General features: G+C 38.4%; 1 protein-coding gene across 1 annotated transcript in view; it reads right to left on the bottom strand.

Moving 5' to 3' along the window:
- cdc5l (CDC5 cell division cycle 5-like (S. pombe)) overlaps positions 1–23,003 on the bottom strand; it is a 58,039-nt gene that overhangs the window by 4,084 nt on the left and 30,952 nt on the right. Inside the window, exons 11-14 of the mRNA XM_073057201.1 lie at positions 21,220–21,384; positions 20,890–20,970; positions 17,970–18,212; positions 14,579–14,776 (exon numbers count right to left, since the gene is read on the bottom strand). Coding sequence (XP_072913302.1) covers positions 14,579–14,776; positions 17,970–18,212; positions 20,890–20,970; positions 21,220–21,384 — 687 coding nt within the window. The remainder of the gene's footprint in view (positions 1–14,578; positions 14,777–17,969; positions 18,213–20,889; positions 20,971–21,219; positions 21,385–23,003) is intronic.

Raw genomic sequence — 23,003 nt, 5'->3', positions numbered from 1 at the left:
TTTTCCAAGAAATACTGTTGTCAGCATTTTCTAGAATTAAAGAGTTATTAGAAATCAGCTCCTGTATAATTCACAAACGGGGATGACTTTATCTGACATTTCAGCCTTGTGAAACTTCCCAAAATATCTATCAACATTCAAGTTTGGTCTAATCATCACAGAAGAACATGAACAACAGAACAGTAAGCCATTCAACCCCTGGCACCTACTTCACTGTGCACCAGGATTAAGGGTAATCTTTTACCTCAGTGTCACAAGATCATGTCCTTAGATTTCGTTAATATGTAAAGCTCTATTAATGCTCAACTCAAATATATCTATGACTAAACCTCCACAACCACCTTGGCAGTGAATTTCAAAGTTGATTCTCATTTTGAAACCATAGCCCCTGGCTCTTGACAACCCAGTCGCCAGAAATATCAACTCTCCATTTACCTTGTCAAGCAGCTTAGGAGTTTCATATGTTTCAATTTCACATGTCAGCCAAACACATTTAATCTCTGTGTATGACAAACCCATTATCTCAGGAATCAATCTGGTGGAACTTTACTGCATTCCTGCCATTGCAAGTATCTCCTTCGAGAGCCAAAGAAAGAACACAATCCAAATACCACACAGCTTTACGCAAGAGGAATAAAATGTTTCTACTCTTGTACTCAAATCCTCTTGCCATAAAGGCAAACATATTTCTCACCATTTAAATTTCAATTTTTTGTAAAATTCTATTGTATTTCTTTTTTCCTGTAAATGCTTGCAAGAAAATCTCAAGGTAGCATATGGCAATATACAAATACTTAGTTTGAAGTCTGCCTTTCTAGTTGCTTGTTGAACCTACATTTTTACTTCCAGTTTTAAGGGCAATGCAGGTCGTCCTGAAGACCAACATCTTTTAATCTGTTTCTACTTAAAATAATGTTCTGCCTTTCCTTTTTTCTCATCCAAGCTGGATATCTTTTTTTTTTATTCCATTTGCCATATTCTAGCCCATTCATTTAGCCTGTCTACATTACCCCCATACAGCTACCTTGTTTTGTATCACCTGCAATCCTAGTTGTATTATAATGGACACAAAGTACATTGCAGATGCTGTGGTCAAATCAACATGTACAAACACGCTGGAGGAACTCAGCAGGTCGGGCAGCATCCGTGGAAACGACCAGTCAACGTTTCGGGACGAGACCCTTCGTCAGGACCACAGTTTCGGGCTCCGTCCTGACAAAGGGTTTTGGCCCGAAACGTTGACTGCTTGTTTCAATGGATGCTGCCCAACCTGCTGAGTTCCTCCAGCGTGTTTGTACATGTTGTATTATACTGGATTACCTCATCGAAAGACTTGTAAACTCCCACTGGTTTCCTTCTATTACCCAGTTCTTAATCCAGTATATCCACCTGTAATGTTGGGAACAATATATCAGTTCACTTGCACTTCTTCCAATCAATGTTCAGTGATCTGCTCCTCAAGGAGAAAGCATGTGAGGCACTTGCCTTTAGTCCAGCTGCAGTTGAAGTCACAAGTTTACATACACCTTAGCCAGATACATTTAAACTCAGTTTTTCACAATTCCTGACATTTAATCCTAGAAAACATTCCCTGTTTTAGGTCAGTTAGGATCACTACTTTATTTTAAGAAGGTGAAATGTCAGAATAATAGTAGAATGATTTATTTCAGCTTTTATTTCTTTCATCACATTCCCAGTGGATTAGAAATTTACATACACTTTGTTAGTATTTGGTAGCATTGCCTTTAAATTGTTTAACGTGGGTCAAACGTTTTGGGTAGCCTTCCACAAGCTTCTCACAACAAGTTGCTGGAATTTTGTTCCATTCCTCCAGACAGAACTGGTGTAACTGAGTCAGGTTTGTAGGCCTCCTTGCTTGCACATGCTTTTTCAGTTCTGCCCACAAATTTTCTATCGGATTGAGGTTGGGGTTTTGTGATGGCCATTCCAATACCTTGACTTTGTTGTGCTTAAGCAATTTTGCCACAACTTTAAGATTATTAAGGGATTGGACACGCTAAAGGCAGGAAACATGTTCCCGATGTTGGGGGAGTCCAGAACCAGAGGCCACAGTTTAAGAATAAGGGGTAGGCCATTTAGAACGGAGTTGAGGAACAACTTTTTCACCCAGAGAGTTGTGGATCTATGGAATGCTCTGCCTCAGAAGGCAGTGGAGGCCAATTCTCTGGATGCATTCTTGAAAGAGTTAGATAGAGCTCTTAAAGACAGCAGAGTCAAGGGATATGGGGCGAAGGCAGGAACGGGGTACTGATTGTGGATGATCAGCCATGATCGCAGTGAATGGCGGTGCTGGCTCGAAGGGCCGAATGGCCTACTCCTGCACCTTTTGTCTATTGTCTATGCTTGGGGTGATTGTCCACTTGGAAGATCCATTTGCACACTGAGCTTTAACTTCCTGGCTGATGTCTTGAGATGTTGCTTCAATATATCCACATAATTTTCCTTCCTCATGATGCCATCTATTTTGTGAAGTTGTCTACCCGTTTCCTCCAGCATCTTCACAAGGTCCTTTGCTGATGTTCTGGGATTGATTTGCCAGTACATTCATCTCTAGGAGACAGAATGTGTCTCCTTCCTGAGCAGTATGACGGCTGCATGGTCCCATGGTGTTTATACTTGAGTACTATTGTTTGTACAGATGAACGTGGCACCTTCAGGCATTTGGAAATTGCTCCCAAGGATGTACCAGACTTATGGAGGTCCACAATTTTTTTCCCTGAGGTCTTGGCTGATTTCTTTTGATTTTGTTGGTAAACTTCTGACCCACTAGAATTGTGATATAGTCAATTAAAAGTGAAATAATCTGTCTGTAAAGAATTGTTGGAAAAATTACTTGTATCATGCACAAAGTAGATGTCCTCATCGTTTTGCCAAAACTATAGTTTGCTAATATGAAATCTGTGGAGTGGTTAAACAATGAGTTTTAATGACTTCAACCTAAGTGTATGTAAACTTCTGATTTCAACTGTAGGTGACTCATGAGAATCAGATAATGTTAATCCTTTCAATTTGCATAATACTCGATCTAAAGTTGCCTATTCCTTATTGGCTCCTCACACTCCAACCTCTAATATACACTCCATGAATTCACCCTCCTCACTGTTGATTTTATTTAGCCAGTTTATACTAAGATTAAAGTCTTTCATGATTACTATATTAGTTTTTTTACATGCACCTCCAATTTCTTGATTTATACTATACCCTGCATTACCATTAGCAGCTCATGCGTAAACACAAGAGATTCTACAGATGCTGGAAATCCAGTGCAAGACACATTCAAAGTGCTGGAGGAACTCAGGTCAGGCAGTATCTATGGAAATGATAAACAGTCGATGTTTTCGAGCTCAGATCCATCTTCAGGAGAGCTTTTATTAATATTTCTATCCCTTGCTATTTTTAGGCTCTACCCCGCCCCCAAAGTCGATTCTACTTAACTTTTGAGCTATGATCCATTCTTTTTACAGCTTTTATCCTTAATATCAAAGCTACCTTGGTACCTTTTCATTTTACATATCTCTTTCAAAAGTAAGTATTCTGGAGTATTTAGTTCCTAATGCAATCATGTCTTTGTAATGCCCTTTGGATTATATCTACTTACCTTATCTAATGCCTGTGTCATTAATTTGTCCAACTTGTTAAGAATTCATTTTGTACTCCGGAGATGCACTCATATCCTGATATTCTCTGTCCCTTCCAGACAAACTCTATTATTGTCACTTATTTTTCTACCCTGAACTATGGCTTTGCCATTCCTCTACCTCATTAAGGACGTCTAAAGGGTGGTGGGGTTCCCAAATTCCTATCCAAAAGAATGCAGGAAGGGCAGAAACCCTCTGCACATTTAAAAAAAACATCCACATGAGAAGTTGATGCAACTTAACCTTTAGGGCTACAGGATTAATCTGAATGGGATGAAGATGATTGCTGTGTGATTGGAAGCCTGTAAGCTTCCAATTCCATCTAAGCTCTTGAATAGCACATTCAGTTTTAAAAGTACCATAGATAAAGTTTGACTGTCTCAAGATAAAGTGACAGATTATCCAATCCTTCAAAATTATCAATGAGAGAAATAGTGCAAGCAAGGGAAAAAAAAGGCAAGTTTAGAAATTTGGAAAATATCAATGTTGTTATAAAAATGCACCTCAGAAAATATCTTTGTTTTATTGATAGAGGGAGCAGCCAAGCAAGAATTAAACTGAAAATATTATTTTACCCTCAATTATACAAATTTTGAAGCTGTAGCTGAAATAATGAACTGCATGAGAATTTCTCAATAAATTGGTACTGATTATATTAAAATAAACTAATGGAAGTGCTCCATGCTACAGTATAAACATCTGCCCCAAAGTCCAAAATTCACTGACGCAAGAGCTCTGTGAATTTTTCAAAACACATTCCTAGAGACTAGATTTTTTTTTGTTATGATCATTTCACTAGTCTTTTTTTGTAATAAACAGGTATTTCTTTAGAATTCCTTTTAAAATATTTAGAATGTACAATTTTTAAAATGTTATATTATCCTGACTTTGAGTCATTTTATGTCGTAAAACAAATAAATCCAACCCTTGAATTCCTCATTATGGTGGAATATTTTTGAGACATAAAAAGCTATGCATTATACCTAAATACATGTGCAGACTGTAAGGAAAACAGGAAAACAGAAGCAGGGAAGGCCACCCATCTCTGCAAATAAATTTTCTGCAAGATTTTAACTAAAAGTAGCTATGCTGCATTATAATAGCGCTGAACAGTGGTTTAGGTCTCCTTACTATCATTTGTATTCTATTACAAGGTTCACAAACTAGATTTGCTGGAATTACCTGTGCAACGCAGTGTAGTGTCAAATTCAGTGAAGCCTTACATTACTGCCCCTTTACAAATTCTCACAGATGCTGACACTCAGCTCAGCATTTACAATATCAACAGTCAGCTTTGAAAATGACACTGTGCATTAGCAATAGGTAGCTATAAAGGAGTACAGTTACTGAATGATTAGAGGGAAGTGGGAAGTGATGAGATGAGACAGGGAACACCAGATAGGTTGAAGAGGAGGAGCTTACACATGAGGAATCTACTTTGTGCAAGACGCACAAAGAAAATGTCAAAGGCTACAGTTGGGAGCTCCTGGCAAAACGTAACCGGGGAGATATTTATGAGTGCCTACACTTTGAGGAGACCTACAACACAGGCAAATCAACAAGCCCATTTTACAGACTCCTATGGAGTTGAAAATAGTAAATGAAACCTCCTCCTCTTGATCATGAGATTTGAGTGACCATTCAAATGCAACAGTGAGCAACAACCGTGAGAAGGGGCAGACTTACAGTAGACAACAGCAACTTTGAATGATGTCAATGTCGGGGAGCTGAGAATGAGTGTGACCTTGACCTCAAAGACACAAAAAAATCACAAAATACACTGCAGATGCTGGGGTCAAAGCAACACGCACAACACACTGGAGGAAATCAGCAGGTTGATCCGAGGAAACAAACAGTCAAAATTCTCCAGCTTCCGGTAATTCCATCCCCCTCCCTCATGGTTCCGCCTCCTTCTACTACCCTTAGTGCTTTCCCCTTACATTCCTTCTTCACCTTTCCTGCCTATCCCCTTCCTACTTCCCATCCCCCACCCCTTGATCTTTCCCCTTTCTGGTTTTCCACCTAGCACCTACCAGCCTTCTCCTTCCCACCCTCCCCCCACCTTCTATATAGGGCCCCTGCCCCCTCCCTCTTCAGTCTTGATGAAGGGTCTCAGCCCAAAATGTTGACTCTTCATTTCCACAGATGTTGCCCAACCTGCTGAGTTCCTCCAGCGTGTTGTGCATGTCACAAAAAAACCCACAGTCCAAATAAGTGAGCGGCAGCATGGGACAACTTATTTAGGTTGCAGGAGGTCACAATTTTCTGTGAGGACAAGAAATACAGCTAGAGTACTGGCCCTTTCAAAAGCACACGTGTTATTAAATCAAGAAGTTCTGTAATTAAATCAGAACTATTTTTGAGAAAAAAGTGACGTTAGAAAAATCACATTTGAGAATTTCGGACACTGTTCTACTGTTGATGTCATGAGTTGAGTTTTAAAAAAAAAATTGGAGAAAGATACAAGTGCAAACAAAAATCCCACGAGAAAAAGGAGTTGAATTTCTCAATGGTACGTACTGCTTAAGTCCCATTTAAGTCTTGTCAATTATGATATTACAAGAAACTATTTTTGAAGTTATATGAGGAATTTTTAAGTTTGATACTTCAAATAAAAAAATTCCCAATAATATCTATAAATGAAAAGCTAGGATTTTTTTCAAAATAGTTTACACATTTGAAATAATGTTCCTTTGTGAAAAAGTGACGGAAGTAGCACTGCTCAATTATTTTGTTGCAAAATGGCAAATGAAGCTTTGAAATTTTTACTGAAATGTAGGTTTGGAGACTGGAATTAAGAATAGAAATAAAAACTGAATTAAACTATAGAGCAAGATTAGGCATTGAAATGACTGTAGCCACAAATGTAGCTGTGTTTGTTTATTGGTTTTCCTAAAAAGTATTTGGATATTGCACACCTTTAAGAGTTGCAGGGTACTGACAAACGTATTAACGTTTGTTGCAGCACGGTCTGCAGCTGTTTTCAATACCAAGAGGAGAAGTGCGAATTCTCTGAATGGAACTGCTACTGCCTAATTCTTAGAACTACTCAAGTGAATGATTTCCATCCTACTTTTCCCTGCCAAGATGTTTTAAACAAATCCACCTTTTGTGAATAACTTCCTTGATTAACTGAAACGTATACTTATGGGTATAAATAAAACATGCTATCCTTACTATTCCGTTGTGCTTATTTTTTCAAAGAAAATTGGAATTTAAAAAAAAGAAACATTACTTCTGTATACTTATTATGTATTAGGATTCCTGCCATTCATTTTGTTCCAGAATTTATAAATGTATGTACTTGGAAACAGTGAGATTATCCTAAAATAATAAAAAGCAAGACTTTTAAAATTGTGGATCATAACACTACTTTGTCAGAAATAGGAAGTAAACTATCTTGACATACACTTAAGCAATGTTGTAATAGCTTGGTTTGAATTATCAGTTCAGTGATTGGTTATATGAGTCATACATTTTAATGCTAAATACACAACAATGACCAACTAATATTTAAACAATGAAACCAAAATAAATATCATTTAGCGAACAAGGCAAATATTCCTGTGTCGACAGTAGTATCATACAGATTAGTAGGGTTAGATTTACCACTTGATTCATTTTGAGCTTTCCACTTAAATCTAGAAATAGGTCATCACAATCAATGTAAAACAAATCCCTAAACTTTCAAATGCAATTAGATCATCACTTGGGATAAACCTATTTATGTTTTATGGCAAAAAGTTCTTGTTTAAAAATGTTTTCATTAGAAGTAGACCAATACTGCACTCTGCTGGATAAATGTCATTTCTGCAACTAACATTGCCTTGTATGACTTAATATGCAAAATAAAATGCATTAATTCTACCTCATACTGTTCAAGCCTTATATGTCACCATGTTATAGGTGTGTGCCTCAATAACGTAAAGCTAAACGCACACATGTTACCCCTGGCTCCCATGGCTTCCTTTCCATTAGTTTTATGTTTTGGAGGAACAAAACAGTGGCAACGAGCAAGCTTAAAAAGAGCTCAAGATGACTATGTACCTAATGGAGCACAGCATGCTTTCTTCTCAAGGGGAGAGTGAGACATTCGAGTTTTAAAAAAAGGCTGAAAATGGATGAAATATATGGGTACATAAGCAGTGAGTACTGGATGATAATAATACATTTTTTAAAAAAGCAGAAAGATAGACTCATTTGATTGCACATCAGAAAACTGGGTGATGTATACTGAACGAATTGAGCAACATTTTGAAGCAAATGAAATAGCCAATGAAAAGTGAGTGCCAGTGTTACTGAGTGCAATAGGTAGAAAGGCATAAATTTTGCTCAAAGGTTTGAATGCTCCATCCAAACCAGCCAAAACGAGCTTTGCTGTTTGCAAAACGCTTTAGGTTTCATAAGTGGAATCAAAAGGAAGGGAGGTCCATTTCAGCTTATGTAGCTGAACTGAAGAATTTGTCAGCTCAGTGATGATGCATTGAGAGATCATTTAGATTCAGAATCTTATAAAAAAATTTTTAAAAAAACAGATCCTAACTGAAGCACAACTCACATTAAAACAAGCAGTTAAAATCGTTGTATCCATTGTAAACAGCAGCCAGAGATGCAATTGAGTTACAGTCAGGAATGAAAGTGAGCGTGAATATAATTGCAATGACTAAACAGAAACTGATCTGGTCTGGCTGAACAAGTTGTGTTACCATTGTGCAGGGGCTCAAAAACATCAGACCAATGCAGGTTTAAAGGCAAAACATGCTGAAAATAAGACCGTAAGATACAGGAGCAGAATGAGATCAGCTGGCCATCGAGTCTGCTCCACCATTTTATCAGAACTGATCCATTTTCCCTTTCAGCCCTCATCTCCTGCTCTCTCCCTGTAGCCCTTCATGTTCGGACTAATCAAGAGTCTATCAACCTCTGCCTTAATTCCACAGATTCACCACTCTCTGGTTAAAGAAATTCCTCCTCATCTCTGTTCTAAAGGTATGCCCCTCTTTTCTGAGGGTGTGTCCTCTGGTCTTAAGGTTCCCCTATCATAGGGAGCACCCTCTCTACCAGCATCAGATTTATTATCACCGGCATGTGTCGAGAAATTTGTTAACTTATCGCACTCTATTTAATAGTTTTCAAGGAGATCACCCCCACATTCTTCTTAATTCCAGTGTGTGTAGGCCCAGAGCCATCAAACACTCTTCATATTACAATCTTTGCAATCCCAAAATCATCTTCATAAACCTCCTTTGAACCCTCTCCAATGTCAACACATCCTTTCTTAGATAAGGGGACCAAAACTACTCACAATACTCCAACTGAGGCTTCACCAGTGCTTTACAAAGCCTCAACATCACATCAATGCTTTTGTGTTCTTGTCCTCAGAAAAAAATTTCGATCATCGCATTTGCCTTCCTTACCACAGACTCCCAAGTCTTTTTGCACCTCGGAATTTTGAATTTTTTCTCCATTTATAAAAGAGTCTACCCTTTTATTTTTCCACCCAAGCAAATGACCAAACCGTTCCCAACACCATATTCCATCTGCTACTTCTTTGCCCATTCTCCAAATCTGTCAAAGTCCTTCTGTAGCCTAATTCTTCATTTCCCATTTATCTTCGTATCGTCAAAGGAGTCAAACGCAACAAAGTAACATACAAAATGCAGACAAAAATAAATGCATTGCCCAGGGAAGAGAAAATGCTAAAAAGTCAAGTTACAGTTTCAAAAAAGAGCACAAGTCTGCATGCTGTCAATAAAACTCGGTTGATGATGAGAATGACACAGAACTGGGTAGCCTTGAAATTTATAATGTGAAAACAAGAGACAAGCAATATATCAGAAGTGAACTGCAAATTAATTTAAGTGGAATTGCACACTGTTTTAGTCATTCCACAAAATGAGTTTAAACAACATTTCAAAGATACTGAACAGAAGCCTGCAGATATCCAGCTAAGAATTTATACTGGAGAAATGATAACTCCTGTGGGAATGACATCCTTAATAGTGAAATACAACCACCAAACATCCACTTTGGGCTGGTATGTGATTAAAATAGGAGGGCCAACATTGGGGGGGGGTGGGGGTCATGATTGACTGAGACAACTACAACCTGATTGGACATCTATTCACCTTTTGCATGCCATATCCCCCGCAACAGAGACAACTGAAAGTAAATTAGGAAAAGTATTGGATGATACAACAAACATATCAAGGGTAACATAGTGGTAAATGAAAATGCCACACCCAAGTTTTAAAAGCCAACTCAGTTCCTTATACCATCTGTGATATTTAGCTAGTGAGCTAGATCACAGGAATGTGGAATGAATTCTTCCCATGGGCAACACCAGTGGACCCAGTAGCCAAGAAGGATGTTTCTGTCAGAATCCGGTGATTTTAAGGTCACCTTTTGCCTATGACAGAGGGCATCTTTGCAAGCCTTGTGCTTCAGCAAAGTGGACTTAGCTGAGGCCTACCTACAGAAGGACATGAAGAAGAGTCCTAAGTATTTCTCACTATGAACATCAGAAAGGGCTTTATTGCTATAATAGGCTTAATTTTGGAGTAGCACTCGCGTTTGCACTCCAGCAGAAAGCTAGGGTCCAGGTCCTGCAACCCCTCTCAGGCACTCAGTCTTACCTGGATGACATCATTCTTACCAGTGAGGATGACAAGGAACATCTCCAACATCTCAAAGCAGTGTTAAAAAGATAGGAAGATTATTGATGCAACAAGTGTGAATTCTTTAAACCAAGTATCATGTACTGTGGTCACACCATTATATTGATGCACAAGAATTACACAGGTGCACAGAGAATACTTAAGCAGTGGTAGATGCCCCAAGGCCAAAGGACGTGTCACAATTGCGATCCTTTTTAGGATTTGTCAATTACTACAACAGGTTCCTGCAAACCCCGGCTATTGTGATCCAACCCTTGAACTCATTACTGCAAATTGGGAAGAAATGGCAATGGACATAGCAGTGCAGGGTGGCTTTCCAAAAAACACAGGAACTGGTAACATCAAACACTGTACTCACACATTATGATACACATTGTCCAGTGAAGTTTGCCTGATTCTCTGAAATAACCCTGAGGAACTTAAAGTTGCTGTCCCTCTCCACTTCTGATCCCCGATGAGAACTGGGTCATGGACCTCAGTTTTCTTCCTCCTGAAGCCAGCCAGATTTTTAGTGTCCCTCCTATATGCTGATTCGTCATCACCTTTGATTTGGCCAATGACAGTGATGTCATCAGCAAATTTATGATGACTGAGTTGTGCCTAGCCTCAGTCATAAATATAAAGCAAATAGAACAGCGGGCTAAGCACACAGCCTTGTGGTGCACCTGCGCTGATGAAGATTGTGGAGGAGATGTTGCCAGTTCGAACTGACTGGGGTCTGCAAGTGAGGAAATTGAGGAACCAATTACACAAAGAGGTATTGAGGCCTAGATCTTGAAGATTATTGAAAACTTTCTAGCTATGGTTAAACTCCCTAGAATTCAGAAGGTTGCAAGACATGGCAACTGATAAAGCAGACATGGAGAAACTATTACTATTGTTAGGTGGTCTAAGAATCATACAAAAGTGATTTTTTTAAAATTTAAATTATTCTAAAAGTGACAACTGACTGATGCACACAATCAAAGATTAATATTTTTGTTAACTGATAACGTTAAGGAATAAGGGACGAAAGCTGGTATGTGGATCATATCACCTTAAGGTAGAAAAAGATTCTAAGCAATCAAAAGCCTAGTCATGCAGCCAAGAACACACAGGATAAACTGCCTGTCGTGTGTCTTTTGGAGTGGTCATCAGGAAAGGGAAACTGAAAATGTCTCGTATTCGGGACTCTCAACACAGTATGACCTAGTTTGAAATTTTATAAAGTAGGGTGTTCTTTACCTAATGAGGATGCTAAATCATATTTTGTTCCCAATCATTTTAAATATAAACATAATCCCAAAAATATATTTGCTATTTATTCTCAGTAGTCTCCATTTTGTACCTCATAACATTGCATTCTCTGTCAATAAATGTTAAAAGGCCTGAACAGATTAGATATGGTAAAGTTATTTCCCATGGTAGGGGATTCTAGGACAAGAGGGTACGACTTCAGGATTGAAGGACATCTTTTAGAATTGAGATGCAAAGAAATTACTTCAGTCAGAGGGTGGTAAATCTGTGGAATGTGTTGCCATGAGCCGCTGTGGAGGCCAAGTCATTGGGTGTATTCAAGGCAGCGATAGATAGGTTCTTGATTAGCCAGGGCCTCAAAGGGTATGGGGTGAAGGCAGGGGAGTGGGGATGACTGGAAGAAATGGATCAGCCCATGATTGAATGGTGGAGTAGACTCGATGGGCCAAATGGCCTACTTCTGCTCCTATATCTTATGGTCTAATACAGGGGTGTCAAACTCATTTTAGGTCACGGGCCGGATTGAGCAAAATGCAGCTTCATGCGGGCCGGATCAGTCGGACGCGTGCGAACGCAGCTTTCGTTGCCTCCGTTTTTTCAGCCTGCTCTCATGTGTCTCAGTCTCTGCTATAACTACAAAGTGTTTCACTTTACAAATTCCGTTTCTTATGAAGAAGACTGCCGAATAAACACTAAAAACCCTGAAAACCAGGTACCTGAATAAACTCAGCGTTAGCCTTATCATACGCCATAGGTGCTTCGATTACTGGGGCCAGCTTTAATAGTAATTAGATATTATCTCCCGGGCCAAAGATAATTCCACCGCGGGCCAGATTTGGCCCGCGGGCCTTGAGTTTGACATATATGGTCTAATAGATACACAGAGTCAAGATTTATCCATATCATCTCTTCCCCACTTGTTTAAAAACTGCTGAACTCAAATTTACTAATACTAGTCGATTATATCTTATCCAAAATGCTTGGGGTCAGAAGTATTTTAGATTTTGGAATATATACTGAGATAGCTTGCGTTTGCCATCATTTCAGAGTCTGAATTTAAGTACTACCAGTAAGCAGTTTCTGTCTTACATTTATTCATCACACACATGTACTTAACAGTAAAAATTACACATCATTAATGAATATACCACGTGTGCAGGGTAACAAAAGCAGCATTGGGAGAATACCTGAATCAGCCGTTGAACAACAAAAAATGGCAGACTTCAGTCTTGACCACAATGCTGTGTTTTGATTAAAAGGCTGCAGTTCACTCTATTTGTATTTTTTTAGGTTCTGTGTAAGGTATAAAAACAATCAGCATTTTGGACTTGCTCTGATGTTAGAATTTCACCAACGACCATCTTGACAAAGCTGATTGTATTTCTCTGCTGCTTCATGATCAGCGACACTTTATGACCACATATTTAAAAAGGTAATGTCTGCGATCAGCCTGCTGAATATTCACTATTACCTTCAATTTTCAGTTTGTCGTGTCATGGTCAGCATACTGTTAAGTGGCATATGTTTACTCTGATGTCCACGAATCCACTCTTTCAATACACGATCGAGATCTTCATTTGTTGCTTTATTTTCATTACCTTCTGTTCATTACATACATGAGGTCACTTCTCAGATCTCTGTAGTGTGCAGAGACCTGCACATTGCCTAGGAACCTTCCCAGAGCCTTGTCGAATTTTCCCATCTGTGACATCATTTTAGCGCTCAAAAAAACTTCAGATTTTGGAGCTTTTCAGATTTTGCAACCTGTAACTTTTTTTCCTCAGTTTATTTCCCACTGCTTCATAGCAGTCTCAACCATACCAAGCTACTTGTTAATATACACAGATGATTATAGTGAGTCGATTGTGCTCAATTTAAAAGGTCTAAATATCAGTCTTGAATTTTCCAAGAAACTAACTGGTTTTTAAAAAGCCTAACTCCTTACCGGTAGCACATAAACTCAGAGTCGGACATGATGGCAAACTCCAGCTATCTCAGTATCTTTTGTAAAGATGATAGAAAAAACAGTAGAGCATCCCTTATCTGAAGTTCCAAAATCCGAAAACCTCTGAAATCAGAATTTCTGTTTTAGCACTGACATGACGTCACAAATGCAAAACTACACAACACGCTGGAAAGATTCCAGACAATGCACAGGTCTCTGCACACCACAGACAGTTCTGAGAAGTGATCTCACATATGTAATGAACAGAAGTTAATAGAAAATAGAAAAACACCTCAAAAAGTGAAAAATGAAGATCTTGATCATGTACAGTATTGAAAGAGTGGATTCATGGACGTCAGAGTGAACATATGCCACTTAACAGCATGCTGAACATGAAACAAGGAAAGATCTATCACGACAAACTGAAAATTGAAGCTAATTGTGAAAACAGCAGGCAGAAATTTCAGAAGCTTTAAATTTTGAAAATGCCTGCTGATCATGAACATCTAGCAGAAGGATAAATCCACACTGTTGATTGCTGTTACACCTTACATAACGGCATTAAATTTTTAAAGCACTGCTGATGAAAATCTAACACCAGAACAAGTCTACAGTGCTGATTGTTTTATACCTTACTTAAAATCTAAAAAAGTAAAATACAGATACAGTGAACTGTAACCTTTTATTCAAAACACAGCATCGTAGATAAAGATTGAAAGCCTCCCGTTGTATGTTTCTGTTCAATAGCTGATTTAGGTATTCTCCTGATGCTGCTTTTGTAAACCTTGCATAAATTATATTTTCATTAATGGTATGTAATAATTTTCATTGTTAAGTACATGTGTTGTGAACAAGTGTAAGACAAAGACGGCTTACCAATAGCACATAAATTCAGAGTCAGAAATAATGGCTATCCCAAGCTACATCGTAATTTATTCCAAAATCCAAAACACTTCTGGCTAGAGGATTTTGGATAAGGGGTACTCATCAGCTCCATCATCATTAGGAGCAAATATATTATTTTTCATCGAATGATCCAGTTTTCGAAAATGTACACTAACCTCCAGTTTTTTTTCCAGTGATTCTATGCGATCCTTCTTGCTGGCCAGATTGGCACGAGTATATCTGTTCTGCCCTGGCAGATACAGCACCTGACTGTAACATTCTTCCCACACTTGGTTATATGCTTCAAGTGGAAGGTCTCCATGCCCCATACCATGTTTAACAACTTCCATCTCCTGAGTCAACAAATCACTCGCCTGAAAAAAAATGACACATTTACTGAGTTGGAAGTAGATATAATTGATGTTAAAAATTAAAAATCTTACCAACTCTAGGAAAATTAAAACAATTGCAAATTTTACTGTTTTTTCCCATTTTATTCATCATATTTGAATTCATCAGAAGTACATTTTGATTAAAAATATCTGCCAATGATGAAAAGCTTAAATAAAAACAGAAAATATTGGAAGCTTAATGTCTGTGGAAAGTGGAACAGTTGCCATGTCAGGTCTGGGTCCCTTTATTAGAATAGGGAAGGTTAGAAAACAAGTTAGGTAGCAGAAAAAGTAGGGGAGAGATGCTGGAATATAGAGAATAGCTCTGATAGGGCAAGACCAGATGATATAATGTGGCAGCTAAGAGAAGTGATAATCAAATGACTTCATTGTCTCTGTAATACGATGCCAATGATAAGGCTATTCAGCATGCCCAGCTGGTCAGACTTTTAACATTGGGGGGGGGGGGGGGGGAAGAAAACAGAAATCTGAGCCAAAATAATGGCAGGTTCAAATGACCACTTCTGATACACACAGAAAGACCGAATTGTTAGAGTTATAAAATTTAGGTATAGAATCCTGCAGCTTGTAATGCAGGAGAGGCTGTTCCTAAAACTTGCATTTGGCCTTGCTGTAAAAATGCAGGAAACACAGACAGCATAGTCAGAGTGGTAACAACACATTGAAATTAAGTGACCAAAAATTTGGGGTTAATCCTGTGTACTGATCTGAATTGCCACATTTGGTCACACATTCAACACATTCTGTTTCCCCTTCCTAAGTATATCTATTACATAAAACTAACTTATTCTTGTTCCCAATTATGACAAAAAGGTCTTCAGCTTGTTATGTTAATTCTGTTGATCTTTCAACATGTTGTCTGACCTGTTGAATGTTTCCAGTATTTATCTATGAAATTTAGATTGCTGTCTGGAGTACTGTTTTCGTAGACTACTGGCCAAAACTGGCAAGTGGAATCAAATTTTATGGTTTATAAGGCAGATTGAGATCAAATTCTTTTAAGTCCACTCATTCTTTACACCAGTCATGTCTAAAAAGACATCACTGACATCTAGTGGTACAATCATGTATCATCATGCAACATCACATTCGAGCCTACATACTGATAGTGAAACAGGATCCTTAATTGCACAATTTCCATTAAGGTTAATAATAATGTAGATAAACCATTAATCCAAAAATGACACTTCATGCATTATACCCTATATCTCCTTTTACCAAGATCAAAACCCATAATATTTAGCTATTTAAGAAAATATGTACACTTATAAAACTCAGTGGTAACATTTTTTTTAATTACAGGTGGCCCCCGTTTCTCGAACATTCGCTTTATGACACCTCGCTGTTTCGAAAGACATACATTAGTACATGCCTTTGCTGACCGAAAGAGGATTTTCACAGTTATGAAAAATGACATCCACTTTAAACGTGTGTTTACCCCGAGAAAGACTACCATGACCAGTGAAGCCTTGCGCAGGCAGGTGTGTGTGCATTATGTGTACATGCACATGCGTGTATGTGCCAATTTTTTTAATTACACATCAGTTTTGGCTCGCTGTCGCCTCGATTCTGGTAAGTGAAACTACACTTACAATATACATACAATATTTATACTTTATATAGGCTGTGTATTTATCATATCATTCCTGCTTTTACTATATGTTAGTGTTATTTTAGGTTTTATGTGTTATTTGGTATGATTTGGTAGGTTACTTTTTTGGGTCTGGGAACACTCAAAAATTTTTCCCATATAAATTAATGGTAATTGCTTCTTCACTTCACGACATTTCGGCTTACAAACAGTTTCATAGGAACGCTCTACCTTCGGATAGCAGGGGAAACCTGTGCCTTAAAATCACTTCAGAATTGTGACAATTACACCTTTTTTTTGTCTTTAGAATTTTTTCATTCAAATTACAACGCTCCATGCTTCCAAAATGATACATGTTAAACTAACATACTATTATCTGTTCAAATCATGAAGAAATTAATTACAGCTAAATGATTCGTTCACATGCAACTATAAGAATACCAAAGTGGATCACTTAGATTTTAAAACTGGCCATGCGCCAACACACCAGTTCAGTTCTTTGCATACCACTCAATACATTGTTACAATAAGCCATTACTAATTTGTTCAATTCAACGTAGTTCACATGTAATCACACTAATCAAACTTTTCTTAGAACTATTCTATACTATGCATGGCACACTTGAAAATGCAAATGCTCATTCAAAAAAAGGATGAAGTATTTATCCAACTAGTTTCAAGGATTCTTCAGTGTACACAGAAAAACAGCCCACTGCTCTTTGCCCAGTGCCACGTAATTTTCTTTACATTTCCTTTCAAAAGGAAAGCTTCCACCACATTTCCAGAACTCAATTATTTTGTAAAAACATTGCCCCTCTCTTCTATGGCTCATTACCAGCTTTACTTCAAAGTTGCCTCCCCTAGTTCCTAACTCTCTTATATCTGGAAACAAGTTCTCCCTATTTAACATGACCAAAACCCCTTTAGAGTATTTCTCAGATTCCTTTTAGAAATATTCTACTGAATACATGTTCTTTAACATTTCAAAGAATACATATCAGACCAAAATATATTAGTGTGTAAAATTAATTTCTCACCTCTGACTCTGGCCTATTCCCTCAAATCCAAGTACTTTCGTTACTGCTTTCATGGTCAGTACAAACCATTTGTCTTCTACACTCCATCAAAGCCATCAGGCTTTGAATAGCTCTTTAATATTGCTTCATAATATTATCCACACTAGCTTCTCCCATTGCTCCACGGGATTGAAGCATTTCAGTAAATCTTCCCTTTGCCCCCTGCTTTCACCTTCTTTGAAGCACAAGTGCAAATATAGACACAATATTTCAAATGAAGTCACACTACTGCTATAAATTTTATTAGAATTGCAACTGTCCATAAGATATTGTTGCTTTCATACATATAATTTTTAAAATTTATAGAATGTATAGATATAATGTAATTGAATAGCTTTTCAATAAGCCCTTTCATTAAGAGATTAATTTTACTTTGGCAATCACTAATTTTTAACTTCAGTTACTCTACAACTCCATCGTTCCATCATGGGATCAAGAGTATAATGCAAATAATTACATTCTATATTAATTAAAATAATTGACAAACCTTCTTCAGGTCTTCTTTATTGATTTTCTCATATTTGTTGTGTTCAAGGAAAGCAATATGCTCAGCGTTACTAGAACTCGATCCTGCACCTTTGCCTCTTTTATTAAACTGGTCTACATATGGATGATGCAGTGTATCATAGTGAAGCATGACAATCATTTCTTTCTTCACCATCTCTTCAGCTTTCTGCATTTCAGTTAGAGGAGGCTCTACATTCAGCGGACGCAAGATGGTTTCGTTAACCTAAAATTAGAAAGGAATTTGGTTGTATACACTAATTCTATATTTTAAAAGAACACTTTTCTTACCATTACAAAACTCTAAACATAACCATGATTTAACAGATTCTAAAAATGTAATTCCTTAATCTTCTACCATGCTAATTTAGCAGCTTTTAATAATGTTATTTTTCCATTGATAAGATTGTTGTACTTTTCTTTAGGGTATGAATAACTAGGTTCCGGCCCAAAACGTCGACAGCGCTTCTCCCTACAGATGCTGCCTAGCCTGCTGTGTTCTACCAGCATTTTGTGTGTTGTTGTTCCTCTACATATTAGTTAACTTTCTATATTTCAATATAAATTGCATATTTGATATTGCTGGTCCCCTGCTCCCTTCCCTGCTTTACCTGAAGCAAACTTCAAAAGCATGTTCCTGATCAGTGGGGACATGTACAGCATAAACTAAAGGCTTACTGAGAAGCACTTTTGATATTTGACTTAAGTTTTTAGAAAATTGAAATATATTCAAAGACTATTAAAAACTTTACTACTGAATAACACAGGACTGATGAAGGGTCTCGATCTGAAACGGCGACTGTTTACTTTTTTTCTACAGATGCCGCCTGGCCTGCTGAGTTCTTCCAACATTTTGTGTGTTGCTTGGATTTCCAGCATCTCCAGATTTTCTCTCGTTTGTGACTGTACGACTGAATAATTGTTTTAAAAAATCAGAACACTTCTAATAGAGAGCTACTAAGGCCCTAGTGAAGAAAAAGGAGGTGCACAGTAGGTATTGGAAGGCATTCTAAGGGACTGTTTAAACAAATAAAGTATTTGGATAGACAGGCAACATGGCTTTGTGCATAGTAAGTCACGTCTAACCAATCTTGAAGTTTCTCGAAGAAGTTACCAGGAATATTGATGAAGGCAAGGCAGTGGATGTCACGTACAAAGACTTTAGTAAGGTCTTCAACAAGTTGCCATATGGGAGGTTGGTCAAGAGGTTCCATCGCTTGGCATTCAAGATGAGGTTGTAAATTGAATTAGGCATTGGTTTCACGGAAGAAGCAGAGAGTGGTTGTAGATGGAGGCCTGTGACTAGTGGTGTGCTGCAGGGATTGGTGCTGGGTCCGTTTCTGTTTGTCATCTATATCAACGATCTGGATGATAATCTGGTAAACTAGATTGGCAAATTTGTGGATGACTCCAAAATTGGGGATGTAGTGGACAACCAGGAAGATTTGCAGCGGGATCTGAACCAACTGGAAAACATAGGCTGAAAAGTGGCAGATGGAATTTAATGAAGGCAAATGTGAAGTGTTGCACTTGAGAGGAGCAACCAGGGTAAGTAGTGGTAGGGCACTGAGGAGTATGGAAAAACAAAGGGACGTGGGAATATAGATTCATAATTCCTTCAAAGTGCCATCACAGGTAAAGAGTGTCATAAAGAAAGCTTTTGGTACTTTGGTCTTCATAAATCAAAGTACTGATTACAGGAGTTGGGATATTAGGTTGAAACTGCATAAAACATTGGTGTGACCCCATTTGGAGTATTGTGTCTAGTTTTGGTTACCTCCAGCAACGATGTAAATAACATTGATAAAAATTTACAAGGATGTTGCTGGGACTTGAAGATCTAAGTTATAGGGAAAGGTTAAATAGGTTGACAAGGTTTATTCCCTAGAATGTAGATTAAGGGGAGATTTGAGAGAGGTAAGCAAAATGATGAAGGGAATTGATAGGGTAAGTGCAAGCAAGCTTTTTCCACTGAGGTTGGGCGAGACTACAACTAGAGATCATGGATTATGGGTAAAAGGAGGAATATTTAAGGGGAATATCAGGGGGAGCTTCTTCACTCAGAGGGTAGCGTGAGTGTGGAATGTGGTGTCGACTTCAACGTTAAGAGAAATTTGGACAGGTAAATAGATCAGACGGGTGTGGTCTGGGTGCAGGTTGATAGAACTAGGCAGATTAATGGCCAGATGGTCTGAAGAGCCTGCTGCTGTGCTGTAGTGTTCTATGCCTCTCTCAATGGAAAAAAGCTATATTACACAACTAAGAGCAACGGACTCCCTTGCAGCTATTTTCTCCAACTGAAATGAATCTTCCTGCAGCAGATCTAATCTGGGACAGGTTTAGCATTCAGGTTTCCCAATGCCTCTCCGGAACACAGGAGCAAATGTTGTTAAGACCACAAGACCATAAGATATTAGAGCAGAATTGGACCATCTGGCTCATCGAGTCTGCTCTGCCATTTATTTCATCATGGCTGATCCAATTTTCCTCTCAGCCCCAATCTCCTGCCTTCTTCCTGTATTCCCTCATGCCCTGATCAATCAAGAATCTATCAACCTCTGCATTAAATATACATAAAGACTTGGCCTCCGTAGCTGCCTGCCGCAGAGAATTCCACAGATTCACCACTATCTGGCTAAAGAAATTCCTCATCTCTGTTGTAAAAGGATGCCCTCTATTCTGCAGCTGTGTCCTCTGGTCTCAAGACTCTCCCACCATAGGAAACATGCTCTCCACATCCACTCAATCAAGGCTTTTCACCATTTGATAGGTTGGGGTCTGATTGACAGCACTGAAACCACCAGGAAGTTGGGACTTAGTTCAATTGAGTACCTTTAAAAGTGATCCAGTTTATTAATGTAACCCTGCTCAAAAAATGATATGGACTGCTGTTTTACACTCACCTCTGAAGGTCTTGGAAAATTTCGTTGTACTGATTGGTGTCTCTTCTTTAACTCCCTCTCACGTTCAGCATCTTTCATTGCCTTAAAAGGAAACAATAAAAATTCTGACAATTATAACCCAAACTTGGTTGCAAGATACAAAACACAAGTATGCCATTCTAATGCACTGAACTAGCAGAGACATAATGTGAGTGATTACTCTGTAGGATTCAAATACCAGTCTCACTTGTCAATTCCATCCTCACTATACAATATTCAGTATAAATAGGAATCAATTCCATAGTTAAGTTTTGTGCAGAGTGCAAGGTTAGAATTCTTGAAGAAGGTTACCTGTCTACGAGACTCCACATCAGCAGCATCTTCTATGAAGTTATCTTCTGTCTCTTGTTCCTCAAGCTCTCGTTCTGCATTTTCTGGCAGTACAATTTCAAAGTCATTCTTCGGAGTAGGAAGATTCAACAGACCCATCCGTAGTTGTTCACGGTGCTCCCTTTCCTGCAAGAAAATTTAAGTATGACCTTTGAGGCAACATTAGTGATTTCCTGAGTGAACAAAGTTAGCTGCTGATTTGATAAAAATATCGATGGCATTTTGTAATTAAGTAAATTCAATATACAGCTAACACTACCCAGCTGTGATTAACTTTTTAAACTCCTGTTTTCCATGAATTGTGTGTGATTATGGTGGTGAACTATAGGGCAGATGTCACTGGCTAAAGCTGCAAATTCAGGACCTCTTTGTAACCCAGACTCACTGATAGTTTTGCAATGCCAAATCTAATGTGCAATTAAAATTGTGTCCAAAAGTAAGGAAAATCCTGCACTAGGTTAAACCTTTTCCCGAACCTTTTGGTTTCTAAGAAAGTGCATGGTTTTGAATTGGGAGGCAAGGTAGAAACTCAGGCTCTGTTAACAGCTGGGAGCTTTGCTGGCTCTCAAAACTCTAGTGCAGGTTTGGGAATGGGTGTATTCAGTCTGTTACCAGGCCAACTCAGACTCTCCACATGCAGACTAGAAAGAAGCATGGAGAAATTGCCGGTGGCAATTCAGAGCAGAGGACTGGGCCACAAAGAATTAGTAAATTAAATTTGGTAACATTTAAGGTCAACAGGTATATTATTACTCAGCTGGAGAAAATTAGTGGATCTTTTTAAATCGATCTACCCAAGCACACCTTCAAGCTTTGAAGGAAACTTTGTATCAGGATTCAGATGGCCAAGTAATTTTATGTCACCTTTATAGTGAAGCATATCTACAACATTCCAATATGTTAGCAGATAGACAGGGTACCAAAGCACAGAAACAAGCCCTTTGGTCCATACTGACCTGGTGTTCTCCTGATTTTCATCTGCCTTCACCCAGACCTTTGCCCTCTATACTACTCTCATTCATGTAATTACCCAAATTTCTTTTAAATGTTACAATTGAACCTGTATTCACCACTTGCACTGGCAGATTGTTCCATACTTGCATCACCCTCTAAGTGAGGAAGTTAGCCCTCAGATTCCCTTTAAATACTTCATCTTTCACCTTCGGTTCTAGTCTCAACCAAACTGTGGGGACAAAGCCTACATGTGCACACCTTATCATAATTTTTGTATAATTCTATAAGACCTCAGATGTTACAGAGTTGTACCATGCAGAAAAGGTCCCTCGGCCTACCATTTCATACCACCCGTTTAGCCTTATGTGCATTAGGTTAGGAGACATTTATGTCCTGGTAATTCAAATACTACTTTAAGGTGCTTCTTAAATGTCATGAGTGTATCTGCCTCCATCAGCTCTTTAGGCAGCACATTCCAGTCTCCAACCATTCTCTCCGTGAAAATAATTGGCCCTAATATCTCCTCTAAACCACCTACTTTTCATAATAAACCTATGCCTCTCATCTTAAGCAGCTCCATCATGAGAAATATGTATTTACCATCTACCCTACCAATCCTTTATATACCTTTATTAGCTCACCCCTCAGCCCCCTCTGCTCTAGGGGGAAAATAATCAAATCCAGCCTATCTAGATACTCCTTATAACTAAATTGTTCCAAACCAGGCAACATCCTGAACTCACAATTGGGATCAATGCCTTTGGTTGTTAAAAAAACAGAAGGGAAAAAGT

This window comes from Hemitrygon akajei, chromosome 9 (assembly GCF_048418815.1).
Source record: "Hemitrygon akajei chromosome 9, sHemAka1.3, whole genome shotgun sequence".
Classification (NCBI taxonomy): Eukaryota; Metazoa; Chordata; class Chondrichthyes; order Myliobatiformes; family Dasyatidae; genus Hemitrygon; species Hemitrygon akajei.
The sequence above is the reverse complement of the archived record's forward strand: the minus strand, read 5'-3'. Positions and strand labels throughout refer to the sequence as shown.